At 46.8% G+C, this 18,603-nt stretch overlaps 2 protein-coding genes across 3 annotated transcripts in view; both read right to left on the bottom strand.

The window, feature by feature from the left end:
- Positions 1-12,674, bottom strand: part of LOC118364588 (LIM domain-containing protein 1-like) — a 34,722-nt gene extending 22,048 nt beyond the window's left edge. The window contains exons 1-2 of one of the 2 annotated variants that reach the window (XM_052489863.1): positions 12,132-12,658; positions 10,579-11,291 (exon numbers count right to left, since the gene is read on the bottom strand). In XM_052489863.1, the coding sequence (XP_052345823.1) occupies positions 10,579-11,218 (640 nt within the window). In that variant the 5' untranslated portion in view covers positions 11,219-11,291; positions 12,132-12,658. Of the gene's footprint in view, positions 1-10,578 lie in introns of both variants that reach the window. The other variant, XM_052489861.1, reaches the window with a different exon arrangement.
- Positions 2,558-7,767, bottom strand: LOC127914310 (trichohyalin-like). Its single transcript, XM_052489864.1, has 2 exons — positions 7,210-7,767; positions 2,558-7,043 (listed from the first exon to the last, which is right to left on the bottom strand). The coding sequence occupies exon 2, from the start codon at positions 5,245-5,247 to the stop codon at positions 3,475-3,477; it is 1,773 nt and encodes a 590-aa protein (XP_052345824.1). The 5' UTR covers positions 5,248-7,043; positions 7,210-7,767; the 3' UTR covers positions 2,558-3,474.
- Positions 12,675-18,603: the final 5,929 nt, after the last annotated feature.

Below are 18,603 nucleotides of genomic sequence, written 5' to 3'. Positions count from 1 at the left end.
CTTGATGTGACTTTTTAAAATCCACTTCAATCAGTGTAGATGAAGGGGAGGAGACAGGTTAAAGAAGGATTTATGAGACACGGATGGTGTGTGTGTGCCATTCAGAGGGTGAATGGGAAAGACAGAAGATTGAAGTGCCTTTGAACGGGGTTTGGTCGTAGGTGCCAGGCACATCGGTTTGTGTCAATAACTGCAACGCTGCTGGGTTTTTCCATGCTTAAGAATGGTCCACCACGAAAGGACATCAAGCCAACTTGACACAACTGTGGGAAGCATTTGAGTCAACATGGGCCAGCATCCATGTGGAACGCTTTCAACACCTTGTAGGGGGGGGTTCAACCCATTATTAGGACGGTGTTCCTAATGTTTAGTATACTCAGTGTAGATACTGTAACAAAATGTCGGAATACCTCTGATACTGTAACAAAATGTCGGAATACCTCTGATACTGTAACAAAATACAGGAATACCTCTGATACTGTAACACAATACAGGAATACCTCTGATACTGTAACACAATATAGGAATGAGCTATATACAGACCTTATTGAATTAACCCTCCCCTCAAAATGACAGTAAACCACTGTAGCCTACAGCACAGCCATCTACCTATCCCGTTACATCCCGTCTGGAGATTAAGGTCCTAATCCTCTCATCGTGTGTTCCTCCCTTCTCTCCTCTCCTCTTCCTCTACCCCTCCTCTCCTCTCCTCCAAACCATCTGGCCTCAACCCTGGAATTCTAGGTTCAATCCATCATTAGACAGACAGACAGTTCGACTGTATGGACTCAACAGGGTTGGGTTCGTTCAGCTCAACTTTGGTTTTACTTGGTGAAATTTCAAAACAGAGAATTGTATGATATTCCACCAGAGTTGAAAGTCACAGCTGTTGTTTGTAATGCACATGCCATTGAAACTGTAAAATGCACTGAAAAGTAAGAGGGATACATAAACAACCAAACCAAGTGGTTCCTGTTTAGGACAAACATTCTTAGGTAAAGAAGCAACATTTTCCTCCCTGATTACAGTCCCATATTCCAAAACCCCTGTGATTTTATAGGGGAGTGCTTTCTTTAACGGTTATGAGGGCATGGGTGAGGGGGGAATGGAACCAAAACACAGAGCCAAAACTTCACCCCCCATCCTCCCCCTCACTTCACCACCCAAACACCAGCCCAGCTGTCAAAATGTCTGCCTCTACTGCTTCCCAATGGCTCACAACAAGCCTCTTTATAAACCTCCACAATCTCTGACAGGAACTTGATATTATGGTAGTTGACTTGTCATGTTAGAAGCCAAATAAGACTACTGCACTTACTAGTTTTTGTGTGTGTGTATCATATGGAAGTATTAGAATCCAAGGCTAGGACATTATGAAATCACATCAACACTGGTCCCACCCAAAACAACAGCCTAAAATCATAAAAACATTCTCTCACTACACTCACACACATTTACTAATACAACCAATCAAACACTGAAGCAAGGCCCCAGGCCCAGACAGAGAGAGATAAAGAGGGAGGAGAGAGAGAGAGATGCACACACACACACACACACACACAAAGGCTTCCTGCAGGACTTGTCAGGGGTACAGATTGAGTGCCAAAGCAGAAGCCAAGACACCCTGGGAAGAGTTAAGGTAAACTATCCAGTCCACAGACAGACAACAGCCTGATAGGAGAAAGCCATCCTTAATCACAACACAATACAAAGCACTCAACCTCTACTATCTGTGTGTGTGTGGGGGGCTCCACCCTCTGTCCTGTCCCACCACTCACCCTTCCTGTCTGACCTCCCACCCATAAATCTGCTCTCCTCTCTGCCTCTCTTTCCCTGCTCTACCTCCCTCCCTCTCTCTCTCACAGCCAAAGACGCAACAAAAGGTTCTATAAATTAACCCGAAGTACCTTCTGTTAATCTAATCATTTATGAAACTAAGTGTGCTCACCACCCGCTCTTTATAGTCCTCAGCCCCGTCCCGTCCTCCAGACATTCCTCTGTGTTCCCCTGGTGCAGAGGCACTCCGTTTCAGTTTCCCAGAACATCCAGCTGTAGCTCTGCCAATCAGAGCAGAGTGTATATGATTTGAGACCCCAGCCCTAGCTGGCTGGAACTCACTTGGCATGGATCTGAAATGGCACCTTTTCCCCTATACAGTGCACTACTATATGGCCCCTGGTCACAAGTAGTGCACTAAATAGGCAACAGGGTATCATTTTAGAGGTGGCCCATATGAGCCTTTAGGATGGCCACACTAATCTCCCTTTTACATGAACCTACTAAATCACTAGATATATGCCCCCAGTGTAAATATGACTTACATATTTAATACTCTATAGTCACACTGATCAATAATATACTGTATCATACAAATTAGGCAATCCTTTAATAAATGACACCAAATATTGAACTGATAACCCTAGAATAGAACATCATTCCCATAGTATTATGGTTCTGCATTTAGCCATAGTTTAGCTTGTTAGAGAGGAGTAACTCAACACAATCTAGCCTTAATGACCATGTACTCTTATAATCTTCACCCGACACAGCCCCCCGGAGCCTGGTTCCTCTCTAGGTTTCTAGGATCCTGCTTTCTAGGGAGTTTCTCCTAGCCACTGTGCTTCTGCTTCTGCATTGCTTTCTCTTTGAGCTTCCAGACCTACGGTTCAGGCTGAGAGAATACTCCTCTCCTTTCAGTGGAAAAAGCAGGTCAGGGATGGAGCTTCTCTTTCAGTTTAGTATGTAGACCAGGCCAGGAACTGCATCTGGCCGTCACGCAGGCTATTTTCTGGCACGACAGCATGACGCAGAAAATGAGTGTGTGCTGGGTGTGTGTGCTGTGAGTGTGTCAGCATTACAGTACTGTCATACACAAAGGTTCTACCATCTTCCACTGCGGCCCCCCATAGGAATCTCTATAATATGTTAACATGTGTGCTTATGAATCTGTGTGGCTGTGTTCAGCATGACAGCGACATGCCCCAGAACATCTTCCCTTACATACTGAAGGAGTGGACTCTGGGGGGCTGGGACGGGAATTACAATCCGGACTGACGTTCCTCGATCCTGCAGGAAATTCCTTTTACGAGGCGGCAGTGAGATGCTTTATGACCGCTGGACAAGTGCACGCTATGTGTTCCTCTCTCTCTCTTTGTTCCTCTCTCTCTCATTGTTCCTCTCTCTCTCATTGTTCCTCTCTCTCTCATTGTTTTTCTCTCTCTCATTGTTCCTCTCTCTCTCATTGTTCCTCTCTCTCTCATTGTTTTTCTCTCTCTCATTGTTCCTCTCTCTCTCATTGTTTTTCTCTCTCTCATTGTTCCTCTCTCTCTCATTGTTCCTCTCTCTCTCGTTGTTCTTCTCTCTCTCGTTGTTCTTCTCTCTCTCTCATCGTTTTTCTCTCTCTCGTTGTTTTTCTCTCTCTCGTTGTTCTTCTCTCTCTCATTGTTCCTCTCTCTCTCGTTGTTCTTCTCTCTCTCATTGTTCTTCTCTCTCTCGTTGTTCTTCTCTCTCGTTGTTCTTCTCTCTCTCGTTGTTCTTCTCTCTCTCGTTGTTCTTCTCTCTCTCGCTGTTCCTCTCTCTCTCGTTGTTCCTCTCTCTCTCTCGTTGCTCTTCTCTCTCTCGTTGTTCCGCTCTCTCTCTCGTTGTTCCTCTCTCTCTCTCGTTGCTCTTCTCTCTCTCGTTGTTCCGCTCTCTCTCTCGTTGTTCTTCTCTCTCTCTCGTTGTTCTTCTCTCTCGCTGTTCCTCTCTCTCGTTGTTCCGCTCTCTCTCTCTCATTGTTCTTCTCTCTCTCGTTGTTCTTCTCTCTCTCTCGTTGTTCTTCTCTCTCTCTCGTTGTTCTTCTCTCTCTCTCCCGTTGTTCTTCTCCCTCTCGTTGTTCCTCTCTCTCTCTCTCTCGTTGTTCCTCTCTCTCTCGCTGTTCCTCTCTCTCTCGTTGTTCCTCTCTCTCTCTCGTTGTTCCTCTCTCTCTCTCTCGTTGTTCCTCTCTCTCTCTCTCGTTGTTCCTCTCTCTCTCTCGTTGTTCCTCTCTCTCTCTCTCGTTGTTCCTCTCTCTCTCGTTGTTCCTCTCTCTCGCTGTTCCTCTCTCTCTCGTTGTTCCTCTCTCTCTCGTTGTTCCTCTCTCTCATTGTTCCTCTCTCTCTCATTGTTCCTCTCTCTCGTTGTTCCTCTCTCTCTCGTTGTTCCTCTCTCTTTCGTTGTTCCTCTCTCTCTCGTTGTTCCTCTCTCTCTCGTTGTTCCTCTCTCTCTCGTTGTTCCTCTCTCTCGTTGTTCCTCTCTCTCGTTGTTCCTCTCTCTCTCGTTGTTCCTCTCTCTCTCGTTGTTCTTCTCTCTCTCGTTGTTCCTCTCTCTCGTTGTTCCTCTCTCTCTCGTTGTTCCGCTCTCTCTCTCGTTGTTCTTCTCTCTCTCGTTGTTCTTCTCTCTCTCGTTGTTCTTCTCTCTCTCGTTGTTCTTCTCTCTCTCTCGTTTTTTTCCCTCGCTCTCCCGTTGTTCTTCTCCCTCTCGTTGTTCCTCTCTCTCTCTCTCTCTCTCGTTGTTCCTCTCTCTCTCGTTGTTCCTCTCTCTCTCGTTGTTCCTCTCTCTCTCATTGTTCCTCTCTCTCGTTGTTCCTCTCTCTCTCGTTGTTCCTCTCTCTTTCGTTGTTCCTCTCTCTCTCGTTGTTCCTCTCTCTCTCGTTGTTCCTCTCTCTCGTTGTTCCTCTCTCTCGTTGTTCCTCTCTCTCGTTGTTCCTCTCTCTCTCGTTGTTCTTCTCTCTCGCTGTCCCTCTCTCTCGTTGTCCCTCTCTCTCGTTGTTCCTCTCTCTCTCGTTGTTCCTCTCTCTCGTTGTTCCTCTCTCTCTCGTTGTTCCGCTCTCTCTCTCGTTGTTCCGCTCTCTCTCTCGTTGTTCTTCTCTCTCTCGTTGTTCTTCTCTCTCTCGTTGTTCTTCTCTCTCTCTCGTTTTTTTCCCTCGCTCTCCCGTTGTTCTTCTCCCTCTCGTTGTTCCTCTCTCTCTCTCTCTCTCTCTCGTTGTTCCTCTCTCTCTCGTTGTTCTTCTCTCTCTCGTTGTTCTTCTCTCTCTCTCGTTTTTTTCCCTCGCTCTCCCGTTGTTCTTCTCCCTCTCGTTGTTCCTCTCTCTCTCTCTCTCTCTCTCTCGTTGTTCCTCTCTCTCTCGTTGTTCCGCTCTCTCTCTCGTTGTTCCTCTCTCTCGCACTCTCTCGGCTGGACGTCCCGTTCTGATGACTGCCCTTGCCTCAACATGCCGAACTCAAGCATCCATGTGAACTAAACTTAATCCCAAATCAACATTGTCATTCACACACAAGCCTTAATGACTATACATACATGGTAGTACATACTTAGGACAAGGAGTTAGAACCTTGTCATAACCTATGACAACTAGCATCTGTACTTTTTCCTGAAAGGGTCATTTGGTGAGGAGGAAAAACTCCTGGCCTTACCTACAGGACATAGTATACTGTACGCATTTTACATGGGTACCGTGTCAGTGTGAGTAACAAGACTAGCCTGGAACTGGGCTCTCAGAGCAGAGTCATAAACACCTTGTCAGCCGTTTCTAACTGCACACAGAGTACAGGTCTGGTACAGTACAACAGTACAGCAGTATAGCTGGGGGAAAGACAGCCAAGCACTTATTTTCTCTCCCTTATTTTCTCTCCCTTATTTCCAGATAACAACTCGAAGAGAGCCCACAAACTGGGTGCTGCGTGGCACAAACTTAATAAAAGGAGCAGAAAGCAATGCTCTTGGGCCATTTACAAATCTTTTTCTGCTGACTTGAATTCCTCCTCCTGCCCTACCTCTTTCTCTCTTCTCCTCCTGCGCTACCTCTTTCTCTCGTCTCCTCCTGTGCTACCTCTTTCTCTCTTCTCTTTCTCTCTTCTCCTCCTGCGCTACCTCTTTCTCTCTTCTCCTCCTGCGCTACCTCTTTCTCTCTTCTCCTCCTGCGCTACCTCTTTCTCTCTTCTCTTTCTGCCCTACCTCTTTCTCTCTTCTCCTTCTGCCCTACCTCTTTCTCTCTTCTCTTTCTGCCCTACCTCTTTCTCTCTTCTCTTTCTGCCCTACCTCTTTCTCTCTTCTCCTCCTGCCCTACCTCTTTCTCTCTTCTCCTCCTGCCCTACCTCTTTCTCTCTTCTCTTTCTGCCCTACCTCTTTCTCTCTTCTCCTCCTGCGCTATCTCTTTCTCTCTTCTCCTCCTGCCCTACCTCTTTCTCTCTTCTCTTTCTGCCCTACCTTTTTTTCTCCTCCTGTGCTACCTCTTTTTCTCCTTCTGCCCTACCTATTTTTCTCTTCTCCTCCTGCCCTACCTCTTTCTCTCTTCTCCCCCTGCCCTACCTCTTTTTCTCCTCCTGCCCTACCTCTTTTCCCCTCCTGCCCTACCTCTTTTTCTCCTCCTGCCCTACCTCTTTTTCTCCTCCTGCCCTACCTCTTTCTCTCTTCTCCTGCCCTACCTCTTTTTCTCCTCCTGCCCTACCTCTTTTTCTCCTCCTGCGCTACCTCTTTCTCTCTTCTCCTCCTGCCCTACCTCTTTCTCTCTTCTCCTCCTACTCTACCTTTTTTCTCCTCCTGCCTTACCTCTTTCTCTCTTCTCCTGTGCTACCTCTTTTTCTCCTCCTGCCCTACCTCTTTCTCTCTTCTCCTGCCCTACCTCTTTCTCTTTTCTCCTCCTGCCCTACCTCTTTCTCTCTTCTCCTGCCCTACCTCTTTCTCTCTTCTCCTGCCCTACCTCTTTCTCTCTTCTCCCCCTGCCCTACCTCTTTCTCTCTTCTCCTGCCCTACCTCTTTCTCTCTTCTCCCCCTGCCCTACCCCTTTCTCTCTTCTCCTGCCCTACCTCTTTATATCTTCTCCTGCCCTACCTCTTTATATCTTCTCCTGCCCTACCTCTTTCTCTCTTCTCCACCTGCCCTACCTCTTTTTCTCCTCCTGCCCTACCTCTTTTTGCTCCTCCTGCCCTAACTCTTTCTCTCTTCTCCTGCCCTACCTTTCTCTCTTCTCCTGCCCTACCTCTTTTTCTCCTCCTGCCCTACCTCTTTTTCTCCTCCTGCCCTACCTCTTTTTCTCCTCCTGCGCTACCTCTTTCTCTCTTCTCCTCCTGCCCTACCTTTCTCTCTTCTCCTGCCCTACCTTTCTCTCTTCTCCTGCCCTACCTCTTTTTCTCCTCCTGCCCTACCTCTTTTTCTCCTCCTGCGCTACCTCTTTCTCTCCTCCTGCCCTACCTCTGTCTCTCTCACTCTCTCCTTTAACTCTTTCTTTATTCCTCAATGCTTTTCTCATCTGTTGATCAGCCCCACCAAACATGTGCTCTTTCACTTCCACTTCTCCTGTTGCACACATTGGGCACAAATGTTATATTCAATAGTTATTTCTGCATTAAAAGGGAAGAGTGTAAATTTACTCGGAACCAGTTATATATTCATCTGTACTTAAACTAAACTACACAAGAGACTGATGTCATGCATCCTAGGGCAGCTACAGGCTACATGGAAAAACACTAACAGGTGCTGTTATTCAGTTGTCATTGTCTGTATTCCCCAGACTGTGGCTGCGTACAAAAGGTGGGTGTGTGTGTGTGCCTGTGTGCCTTTGTGTGTATATGGATGCATGTGTGTGTGCGTGATTGCACATGGCGGTTGAGAGCAAGAATGTGCAAGCCTGGGTCTGTGCTCGGCCATGTGATATTATTTGGAAAGACTGAGTCAAACAGCCAAACACATGACAAGAGAATGGATGTGATCGGGGAGAGAACGGGTGTGATCGGGGAGAGAACGCATGTGATCGGGGAGAGAACGGGTGTGATCGGGAGAGAACGGGTGTGATCGGGAGAGAACGGATGTGATCGGGAGAGAACGGATGTTATCGGGAGAGAGAACGGATGTTATCGGGAGAGAGAACGGGTGTGATCGGGAGAGAGAACGGGTGTGATCGGGAGAGAACGGGTGTGATCGGGAGAGAGAACGGATGTGATCGGGAGAGAACGGATGTGATCGGGGACAGAACGGGTGTGATCGGGGAGAGAACGGGTGTGATCGGGGAGAGAACGGGTGTGATCGGGAGAGAACGGGTGTGATCGGGGAGAGAACGGGTGTGATCGGGGAGAGAACGGATGTGATCGGGGAGAGAACGGGTGTGATCGGGGAGATCGGGGAGAGAACGGATGTGATCGGGGAGAGAACGGGTGTGATCGGGAGAGAACGGATGTGATCGGGGAGAGAACGGGTGTGATCGGGAGAGAACGGATGTGATCGGGGAGAGAACGGGTGTGATCGGGAGAGAACGGATGTGATCGGGGAGAGAACGGATGTTATCGGGAGAGAGAACGGGTGTGATCGGGAGAGAGAACGGGTGTGATCGGGGAGAGAACGGGTGTGATCGGGAGAGAGAACGGATGTGATCGGGGAGAGAACGGATGTGATCGGGGACAGAACGGGTGTGATCGGGGAGAGAACGGGTGTGATCGGGAGAGAGAACGGGTGTGATCGGGAGAGAGAACGGGTGTGATCGGGGAGAGAACGGGTGTGATCGGGGAGAGAACGGGTGTGATCGGGAGAGAACGGATGTGATCGGGGAGAGAACGGGAGTGATCGGGAGAGAACGGATGTGATCGGGGAGAGAACGGATGTTATCGGGAGAGAGAACGGGTGTGATCGGGAGAGAGAACGGGTGTGATCGGGAGAGAGAACGGGTGTGATCGGGGAGAGAACGGGTGTGATCGGGGAGAGAACGGGTGTGATCGGGGAGAGAACGGGTGTGATCGGGAGAGAGAACGGATGTGATCGGGGAGAGAACGCATGTGATCGTGGAGAGAACGGATGTGATCGGGAAAGAACGGATGTGATCGGGGAGAGAACGGATGTTATCGGGAGAGAACGGATGTGATCGGGAGAGAACGGATGTGATCGGGGAGAGAACGGATGTGATCGAGGGAGAGAACGGATGTGATCGGGGAGAGAACGGATGTGATCGGGGAGAGAATGGATGTGATCGGGGAGAGAACGGATGTGATCGGGGAGAGAACGGATATGATCGGGGAGAGAACGGCTGTGATCGGGGAGAGAACGGATGTGATCGCGGGACAGAACGGATGTGATCGGGAGAGAACGGATGTGATCGGGGAGAGAACGGGTGTGATCGGGAGAGAACGGATGTGATCGGGGAGAGAACGGGTGTGATCGGGAGAGAACGGATGTGATCGGGAGAGAACGGATGTGATCGGGGAGAGAACGGGTGTGATCGGGAGAGAATGGATGTGATCGGGAGAGAACGGGTGTGATCGGGAGAGAACGGATGTGATCGGGGAGAGAACGGGTGTGATCGGGAGAGAATGGATGTGATCGGGGAGAGAACGGGTGTGATCGGGAGAGAACGGATGTGATCGGGGAGAGAACGCATGTGATCGGGGAGAGAACGGATGTGATCGGGAGAGAACGGATATGATCGGGAGAAAACAGATGTTATCGGGGAGAGAACGGATGTGATCGGGAGAGAACGGATGTTATTGGGGAGAAAACAGATGTGATCGGGAGAGAACGATGTTATCGGGAGAGAGAACGGATATGATCGGGGAGAGAACGGATATGATCGGGGAGAAAACAGATGTGATCGGGGAGAACGGATGTTATCGGGAGAGAACGGATATGATCGGGAGAAAACAGATGTGATCGGGGAACGGATGTGATCGGGGAGAGAACGGATGTGATCGGGAGAGAATGCATGTGATCGGGGAGAGAACGGGTGTGATCGGGGAGAGAACGGATGTGATCGGGGAGAGAACGGATGTGATCGGGGAGAGAACGGATGTGATCGGGGAGAGAACGGATGTGATCGGGGAGAGAACGGATGTGATCGGGGAGAGAACGGATGTGATCGGGGAGAGAACGGATGTGATCGGGGAGAGAACGGATGTGATCGGGGAGAGAACGGATGTGATCGGGGAGAGAACGGATGTGATCGGGGAGAGTATAAATGTTTTACAGACAATGACGAAAGCGCAGCACTGATCTAACAAAAAGCAGCCTGCATTCTGTTACTAATGAATTTTGTTATTGATGTGTCCTCCACTTAATCCACCAGGCTTATTACATCTGAGAGGAGAAGACAACCTTCTCCTGGTTGGCCCTGGGCTGAGCCTCAGTCGGAACTACTAAAACGTGTATTATTGCTGAGAGGTAGGTGGGCTGGTGGCAGTCAGTGACATACACAGACGGGAGGATTTAAGGAGAACGAGAAGAAACAAATTAGACAATTATTCAATCTAGACTAAAAGACGGAGAAGAGAATAGAAGAATGGCCTCGGGCTAAACGCTGTCTGTCTGTCTGTCTGTCTGTCGAGTTCAACACTGAACAACAGTATCTGCCATGATGATCATAAACATACACAGACAGAATTACCTCTAGGATGCCCTCACAACTATTCCACTTGATCTGGTATGAGCAAATCAACACATACACACACAAAGACAAGGTTAAATGAATGAGGTGAAAAGTTTTGAACAGTGGGCCATTTTCGCACTGTGACCCACACAGAGAAATAGTGAATTTGATTAAAGAGAGACACCAGGTCGATCAAAATGTCAAACTAAGCTTACCGAAGTAGTCTGCCTTTGGCTGGGCGTCCATCTCCTTCTCCAGACGCTTGGTCAGGGCTTCTAATTTGATCTCGGCGGCAGACGGCCCCTGCTCCGGCTGGACATGGAGAGTCTGGCAGGGCAGTTTGAGAGACTGGGGCTGGTGTTGGAGCTGGCAAGCCTCACCACCAGAGGACAGCTGGCTGTCTAGGCCAGAGGGCACATCCACCCCCATGGCCACTTGCCTGCCCCGTGCCTGGCCTATACCTTGACCCTGGCCAAAGCTTCTAGAGACACTGGTTCCAGAGGGAGAGGCAGAGGCAGGGAAGTAAGCTCCAGTAGTGGCTTTGGGATGGGCTGTCTCAGATGGGTGTACAGGTGGGGTTGGGACAGCCCCTTGAGCAGGGGTGGGGCTGGGGGTGAGAGCCACAGGACTCTGAGAGAGCCCGTTCTGGCGTAGATTTCCCTGGTTGGCGTTTGGTCTTGGGGCCATGCAGGGTGCTGCTGAGTAAGGGCCTGTTGGGGGTGTAACAGGGGCAGGTTGTGGAGACAGATGCTGGTACAGGTCAGCTCCGGCAGTGAAGGCACTCAGAGGGAGCGGTGCAATCAGCTCTGGGTTCCCCAAGCTCGGCATCCAGTCTGCTGCAGCCCCAGCCACCATGGGGGGTCTCTGTCGCACTAGTAGAGGGGCAGCCTTGCTCTGGTGCAGTCTAGTGGGGCTCGGAGATGGTAGGCTGTCGGAGAAGGAGGGACATGGTGAGTGGTGTGGGTGCTGCTGAGGTGGGCTGCACATAAGCCCTGATGATCCACCAGGGCTGGAAGAGTAAGAGGCCCAAGTGACAGAGGAACTGGCAGGGTGACCAGAAACATGTGTGGGTGCATTCCCTGGGCTGGTGGGACTCAAGGCGTGGTGGTAAGAATGCGGCTCAAAACGGTCCTTGTTATCGTAATTGTTTCCGTAGCTGTATGGCTGTTGACTGGGTGAATGGCGTTTCAGAGCGTCATAGGGCGCGTACTGACTCGCCGCACTGGCGGTGCCTGGCATAGGGCCAGAGAGTATGGGAGGCTTGGCCGCAGCTTCTCCTGCCTGTCTGTAGCTATTGATAGGCGGCCTGTCTTTGGTGTAAAACGTGCTGTCTGCCGCTCTGTTGTGACCCCCGTTCATTCTCACTGCCAAATTGTTTTTGGCTATTTCCTCTTGCTGTTTCTGTATGTGGATTTTTGTCATTTTGGAGGCAAAAACCCTCCTGGTTTCTTCAAAGTCGGAGTTGTTCCCTGCATCCCTCTTCATTCGGAACAACCCGTCCCTAGATGCCTCATACATATTGAGGTCTTCTAAAAATTTACTTGCCTCAAGATCCAAATCGTCGTATTTATCCATCTTGAAGTGAATTACAAAATGTGTATAAACTATAATCTGATTTAAGATTCGAGCCACAACTGTCACAAAAAAACGTTCTGTCCAAAATAAAATTAAAAGTAGGCTAGCCAATAAAAACAATGTTAAACACAGTAAACAATTGAAACGAAAGGATTAAATCCAAACCCTCGTCACTCTCAAAGTAAAAGATTACCAGGCTTCTGTCCAGTCAGCGGAGAGAGAGCACTGTCAAGCGGTATTCTGACGTGAAGATCCCGACCTGAAGTTGAATTACAGTTTCTCCCGTAATGTGTTAGCTATCCCGCGGAAGCAATTATGCCTAGGCCTACTCCGGAATGGACAAAGATCCGAATAATAGCGAGAAGAAGCTCCGTCCTCTCCTCCGTGAGCCAGCTGACTCTGCTCGCAACAGGATACTACTGTCTGTTTATAAAGTCAGATCAGATAGCCTACGACCCCAGCCTGCGCCCCCTTTCCGAACTTCACAGTCGAAGCATCCATTAAAAAACGTTGTTTGCAACTTTGTAGCGAGTGCATGCGTTCCAAACTTTTCCCGCAAGTTGCTAAACAAATTCCAGTGGGGTCCTATCACAACGAATTGAACAGTTATTACAAGTTGCGTACGGCAAAATATACTGAACTAAAGCAAACCTCTTGGTCCGAATGTGGATAGCGTGGAGTCGACCGTGGGATTAGGGAGCGCTGTTTTTGTTTTTAAAGGCGCAGTGTTCACTTCATTCTGGGGTAGATTTTGAGTCACGATATCCGGACCCCCAAATAACTCAAGGCACATAACATTAACAAACATTTACCTTTAGGCTATGTTCTTTCTTTCTTTTTATCACACATTGTTTATCGATATACTTACTTTATACCCACAATCTCTTTGGCTACCTTGTTGGTGCAGAACCAACTGAATTAAAGTTCATTATGAATCAACAGTGTAATAGCTAAGGAATCATGTAGGGCTACAACGTGTGATTTGCAGTCAAAATTAGTCACTAAAAAAAATTGGCCACATATGGTTCATGTGGATTTATACATTCAGATGACTCAAGTTCATATGATGTGCTGACAGATGTGTATAGGCTGCTTTGACATGTTCACATCTTGTTTAAGTAAAAAAAAAAAAATGTGTTGAGTTTTCCATGTTTTTCAGGTAGTCCAGAGCAGACCGCCCACCCCGCTTATTCAATGGTAGGGAAAACCATGGCATATTGGTTAATAATTACTGATGACTATACTCTGTCCGCTCTACTGTCGTGGATGTATGATGTCACTCATTCCCCTCTAACCACGTGCATGAGCCCAGAGGCTCCAAGAAACCAGAGCATTGTCGCTGCGCCCGATTATACCACCCACTCTATAGTGTTCCAGGTCCCGACCCAGGGTGGAAAGTTGGTGGGAGGAGAGGGAGGGCAGGGGTAGTGCTAAGATCATAGACTGTATAAACCTGAGCTATAACCTGACCTATTCATGGATTCTCATAAGAAATGCACAATGGTGCTTTGTGGCTGGGAAGTACTGTTGTACTAATCAAATCAAATTGTTTTGGTCACATACATGTTTTTTAGCAGATGTTATGGTGCAAAGATGACTGCAATGAGTTATTATTATTGTTTTATGACCTGACTGTATCTGTGATATGAATTACAGCAATCTACAGTGAAAGCAGCTGGGTCCTCTGGTCCTTGTGTAATTTTCTTGATGTGTAGCGAAATGCTTGTGTTTCTAGCTCCAACAGTGCAGTAATATCTAACAATTTCACAACAATACACACAAATCTAAAGTAAAGGAATGGAATTAAGAATATATAAATATTTGGACGAGCAATGTCAGAGCAGCGTAGTATAAGATACAGTAGAATAGAATAAAATACAATATATATTTGTGGTCCTTCTGTAGCTCAGTTGGTAGAGCATGGCGCTTGTAACGCCAGGGTAGTGGGTTCGATTCCCGGGACCACCCATACGTAGAATGTATGCACACATGACTGTAAGTCGCTTTGGATAAAAGCATCTGCTAAATAGCATATATTATTATATTATACATATGAGATGAGTAATGCAAAATATGTAAACATTACTGAAAGGAGGGGGAGGGTCTTTCTCAAACTGACAAGTTGTGACACATCTGAGAGACAGAGGGGGACTGTTTCACTCGCTCGGATGCTTTCTCCGATGAGATACATTCAGCCTCTTGCGAATTTAAGGAAAATGATGAAACACAGAGACTCATTTTTTTGGGGGAAACCTGGCTTCCCTTGGCTTCCATGAATATACGCCACTGGCAACAACAGAGGTATTACATTTTCATTTGGAAAAGGTGAAATTAGCAATAGAACTGAGACCTAATTTCATAATGTATGCACATTTAAAAAATATGAAATACCAATGTACAGTTAAAAAAATGAAATTAGAATGTAAAAGAACTTGAGCCAACCTGCTCCAAGTGATGGGTTGCTATGGAGAGGTAAACAACAGAATAACTGTGGCTTAATGTGGTCCTTTACCAGACATATCAATGCTTTAGCTTTATCATCAAAACAATGAAATATAACAGACAAGCCTCATTGTGCCATGGAGGCATAGACAATATATCCTGGAACGACCAAACTACCCGATTTAGTTCAGTTTCTGAGAAAATGAGCCAACTCCTGTATGTTTTCATCCTTGTACAACCACACAATGATTTGGTGGGCTTATATATAAAGCTTGCCAGATCAGTCTGGTTGTACCAGGCTAGTATGTTTTATCCCCTTCAAACAATTAAGCAGGCTGGGATCAGCCTAGTGAAATGGAGAATGCTTGTGTGACTAGCCCTCATACTCCACCCTTTTGTTTCCACCAAGTCAAGCTCGGGGCAGGGGAAACTTTCAAACCCATTACAGACTATGTTAATGTAGGCCTTCTGTAAGTCTTTGGAGAGGGCCTGCTGCTAGGATTGTGGTCTTCCTCTGGTAGTTGAGTCACAGAGGAATATTGTTGCCTATTTAATGATTTACAGTAGCCATGGAAACAGCCGTGCGGATGAAGGTTTCAAATGTCTCGGGGGCTATTGCTAACACAATTAAATGTGTGTTCAGGGAAATTTTGGTCTGAACTGTGTCAATATACTGTATGATAACTGGGCAATGAAATGTATTTATGTGAGCATAAAGTAATACCTAACTTTTTTTATCACTATTGGCTGTCACTAGCTATGTCTCCATTAAATTGTGTAGAGACTTTTTGTTGACATTTAGAACGTTTGCATAGAAAATAAATGCGGGAAAAATAGATACTTTTCCATTTAACTATCTTGCGTGTCGATAAAAACAGTTGGATGTATTGACGTCATAATTAAAATAAAAATGTAGTGGTTGAAGTGTTTACATTGCCCATTAAGGCAAATTGCGCAATAATAAATTGCCACAGCCCATATGTCCTGACACCTGTTCAAGTCGAGGTAGCCCGCGAAAGTCAGCATGGATAGAATGCAATAAGTGACTATATTTGCCATATTCTAATGTCTTATGTGCTCACATATCGCCAGGGTCGGTGCCATTGTGAAACTTGCAGATCTGAAATAATTGGATGGTGAAACTTCCCAGCGGACCAGAAAAGCAAAGCGAAGCAATTCAAGCAGTCTTGAAAATCAGGACAATCCTTGTTCAGGCAAAGCAAATGTGTTTAGCAAGCATTTGGCTAGACATTTATAATTAAATGCGGAGTGGAGTTTATAGTTATGCTACGCGATGACAGACATCATGTGCCCCGCGTACCTTCAGAATTAATCAATGCTCATTTATTCTAAAAACAGCATTTATCATAATTTGTTTAAACAAAGTTAGACAAAAGAAATCCACCCCTGTCGAACGGATACATTTTTTTCGACCTTTAAACATTTCTATATCTGCAGTTTCCATTACAGATGTCGCAATGATTATTCTATTTATTTTTTTACAATGCTTTTGTCGAATAAACCTGGGTCAATGGAAACCTGTTTATTGTCTCTCTCCTCCACGAAGTTAGTGGGCAGGGAGCTCAAAATACAATGAGAAAACTGCTGAAGTTGGCTAGCAAGTGTGTCCATTTCACTACATTTGTGTGATACTCAGTGTGGATTCCAGGCTAGAACACTTGTGGATCCAGAGAGAGAATGTAATGGTGAAGGAGCAATAACAACACATAGAGAATGGGGAGGGAATCAGGTGGCTGATAACGATTCACAACCATCTCCCTCATATATCACACACAGCCCTGAGTCATGCCTCAGCAGAGTGTGAAACAAAACACACTACATGCCAAAAGAGAAACACTGATAGGACTGAATGAGAGTAGCTAGAATGTATCTTTCTCTCCTTCCTTCCCTCTCTCTCTTTCTTTTCTCTCCATTTTGTTCTCTCTGATGACAACACCAGTAAAGAGAGGACTAGTCAGGTTGGGTTCTGTTGTTTCACTTGCAACACCATAAGAACAAAACATGTATGCACCTTCTCATAAGACAGCTATGGTGTCTGTCAACTAAAAAATAAATCAAGTACTCAGTTCAGCTTGAGTCATTTTCATGATGTGTCGATAATGAAGGGGGCTGTGCTTTTTTACTGATTTGCTGGCCTTTGTGTTTCTCACTTAAACACCCACATGGGCAGTTACACACAGCCCACGAGCCCCGCCCCCCTTTCAATACAACTGTTGGATTTTCAAATCCAAACAAGGAGAGGTTTCAACCCACCAGGGGGGAAAACTGTTTGAGAGAACCAATCAACGCTCAAGCCACCTTCTGCACTAATGTCCCCCTGTCCTGTCCAGACCAGTGTGTCACAGCTCTCCCTCGTATCAGCCTGACTACAATACTGCAATATTAGGATAACACCTGCTTATTACTGCTTGAAACTGCACCATTTAGGGTATCTTAGCCAGTCATTATCAGCTAATAAGTATCCAACTTAAAACCGAGTGAAAACACTTTCACCAAGCCAATTAAGTCAAATCAGCTGCAACTACTTCAAGGATTGTGGGGGAATTGTTTTCTAAAAGGGTCACTGGTCCTTAGCTCCTCCCCTAATTCCTGGTCATTTTTCTAACTTCCTGTTATTCTGTCTCTCCTGTGAGTAATTTCCTGTCCACCTGATGGTCAGAGATACACATGGAATGTCCAGGGGGTCTGGGTCAAAGGTCAGGGGCTCACTGAGGCAGAAAGGCTTCCTATAGTACACCGCTCAGCCTCTGCCATTCTTTAAAGGCAAACCTCTACCCCTTCCCCTATATTAATCCGTCTCCCTTATTCCCTGTTATTTAAATGTTCCACCTGATCACATTTCACACTGTCTGACCTTGTCAAATCTAAAACAACAACATCACAATAGAATGACAGAAAGGCTTCTCCTTCTCTGAGCTGACCCAGAGTTTCAGACCATACATTATAAGGTCTGTTTATCAATTACATACATACAATGTCACCTTGAACATTCACACAGTAGCAGCCACAGTAGGAGACAAAAGGAGTAACATCAAAACAGACATAAGGCTATACAATTCATATGAAAGGACCATAGAAGGTCAGGATGGAACAAGAGATGGGTATTGAAAGACTGATCTTGAGACTGGCACATCACATAGAGTCCGGTAATCAAATGACAACTTCCTGACTGCTCAGAATGCATGTCTAATCCTGCTGAAGGGAGCTGTCCATGTTGTGGTGGACCCTTTTAATTGCTACTGGAATAAAACATCCTGCCAGCAACATGATCTGAGTGACTCACTTAGAACCAGTAATGGGTCTAGTCAGGAGATGTTAGACAGAGGACTCTGTGCTCAGTCACTGGGGTATCCACGACAGGGAAGGGGAGTTGTACATGTTGTGAAGGAGAGTACCATTTACAAGCCATGAGGTGGCTCACTGATAGATGATGTTAATGACCGGCAATGAATGGGCTGTGGTAAGGGGTGACTGGATTCAAATAACTTGTGTCCTCTTCACTTCATCTCCCCCCGTCCCATTCCTATGACCCCATCAATCCAACCCAGCCGCAACCTGTACCCATTGGTCAATACACTGATGACATCGTCAGTCAGACCAGAATACCAGCTGTGATTCCAGACGCCAGTCAAATTCCTCTATGTTCTGGTTCCGACAGTTACAGACTGGAATCAACACCTTTCAGTCTGTTCTCTGGTCTGGCTGACTCACCCTGTCCTGAGCCCTGTCTTATATGTCCCTGTCCCTGCTGCAGTGTCTCAACAACATACATGGACTTCTGAATTAGTGCTCTGAATGGAACGTGATTGTGTTCCCACTGAGGCCAGAGGTCCTGGTTCTGGAATGTCCCTCAGCACTTCTGTTCAAACTGGAAGCCACTGATGGAGATGCCAACATGAGTGGGACCTAATCACATCACAATATCAGTATTTATCAGTGGACTCTATGTGGCTTAACCCTCACTCACCTGTTGAATAGCTGGGGAGAGATGTTAGAGACACACTGGAGCCATATCACCTCGTAACCATGCATGACTGTATGTTAACATGGTGACTTCAGAACCCAAAACAACTCTCTGCACTGGAGTAGGGTCTGGTGTCAGCATGGTGACAAGGAGAAAGTGATACACGTCATCCAGTCTAAAAACACTTCCAGTCTCAGTGTATGACTCCTGGTATCACAACTGACAGACGGATGTCCCA

Source organism: Oncorhynchus keta, chromosome 31 (assembly GCF_023373465.1).
Source record: "Oncorhynchus keta strain PuntledgeMale-10-30-2019 chromosome 31, Oket_V2, whole genome shotgun sequence".
Taxonomy (NCBI): domain Eukaryota; kingdom Metazoa; phylum Chordata; class Actinopteri; order Salmoniformes; family Salmonidae; genus Oncorhynchus; species Oncorhynchus keta.
Note: the sequence above shows the minus strand (reverse complement) of the source record. Positions and strands in the feature narration are given on the sequence as shown.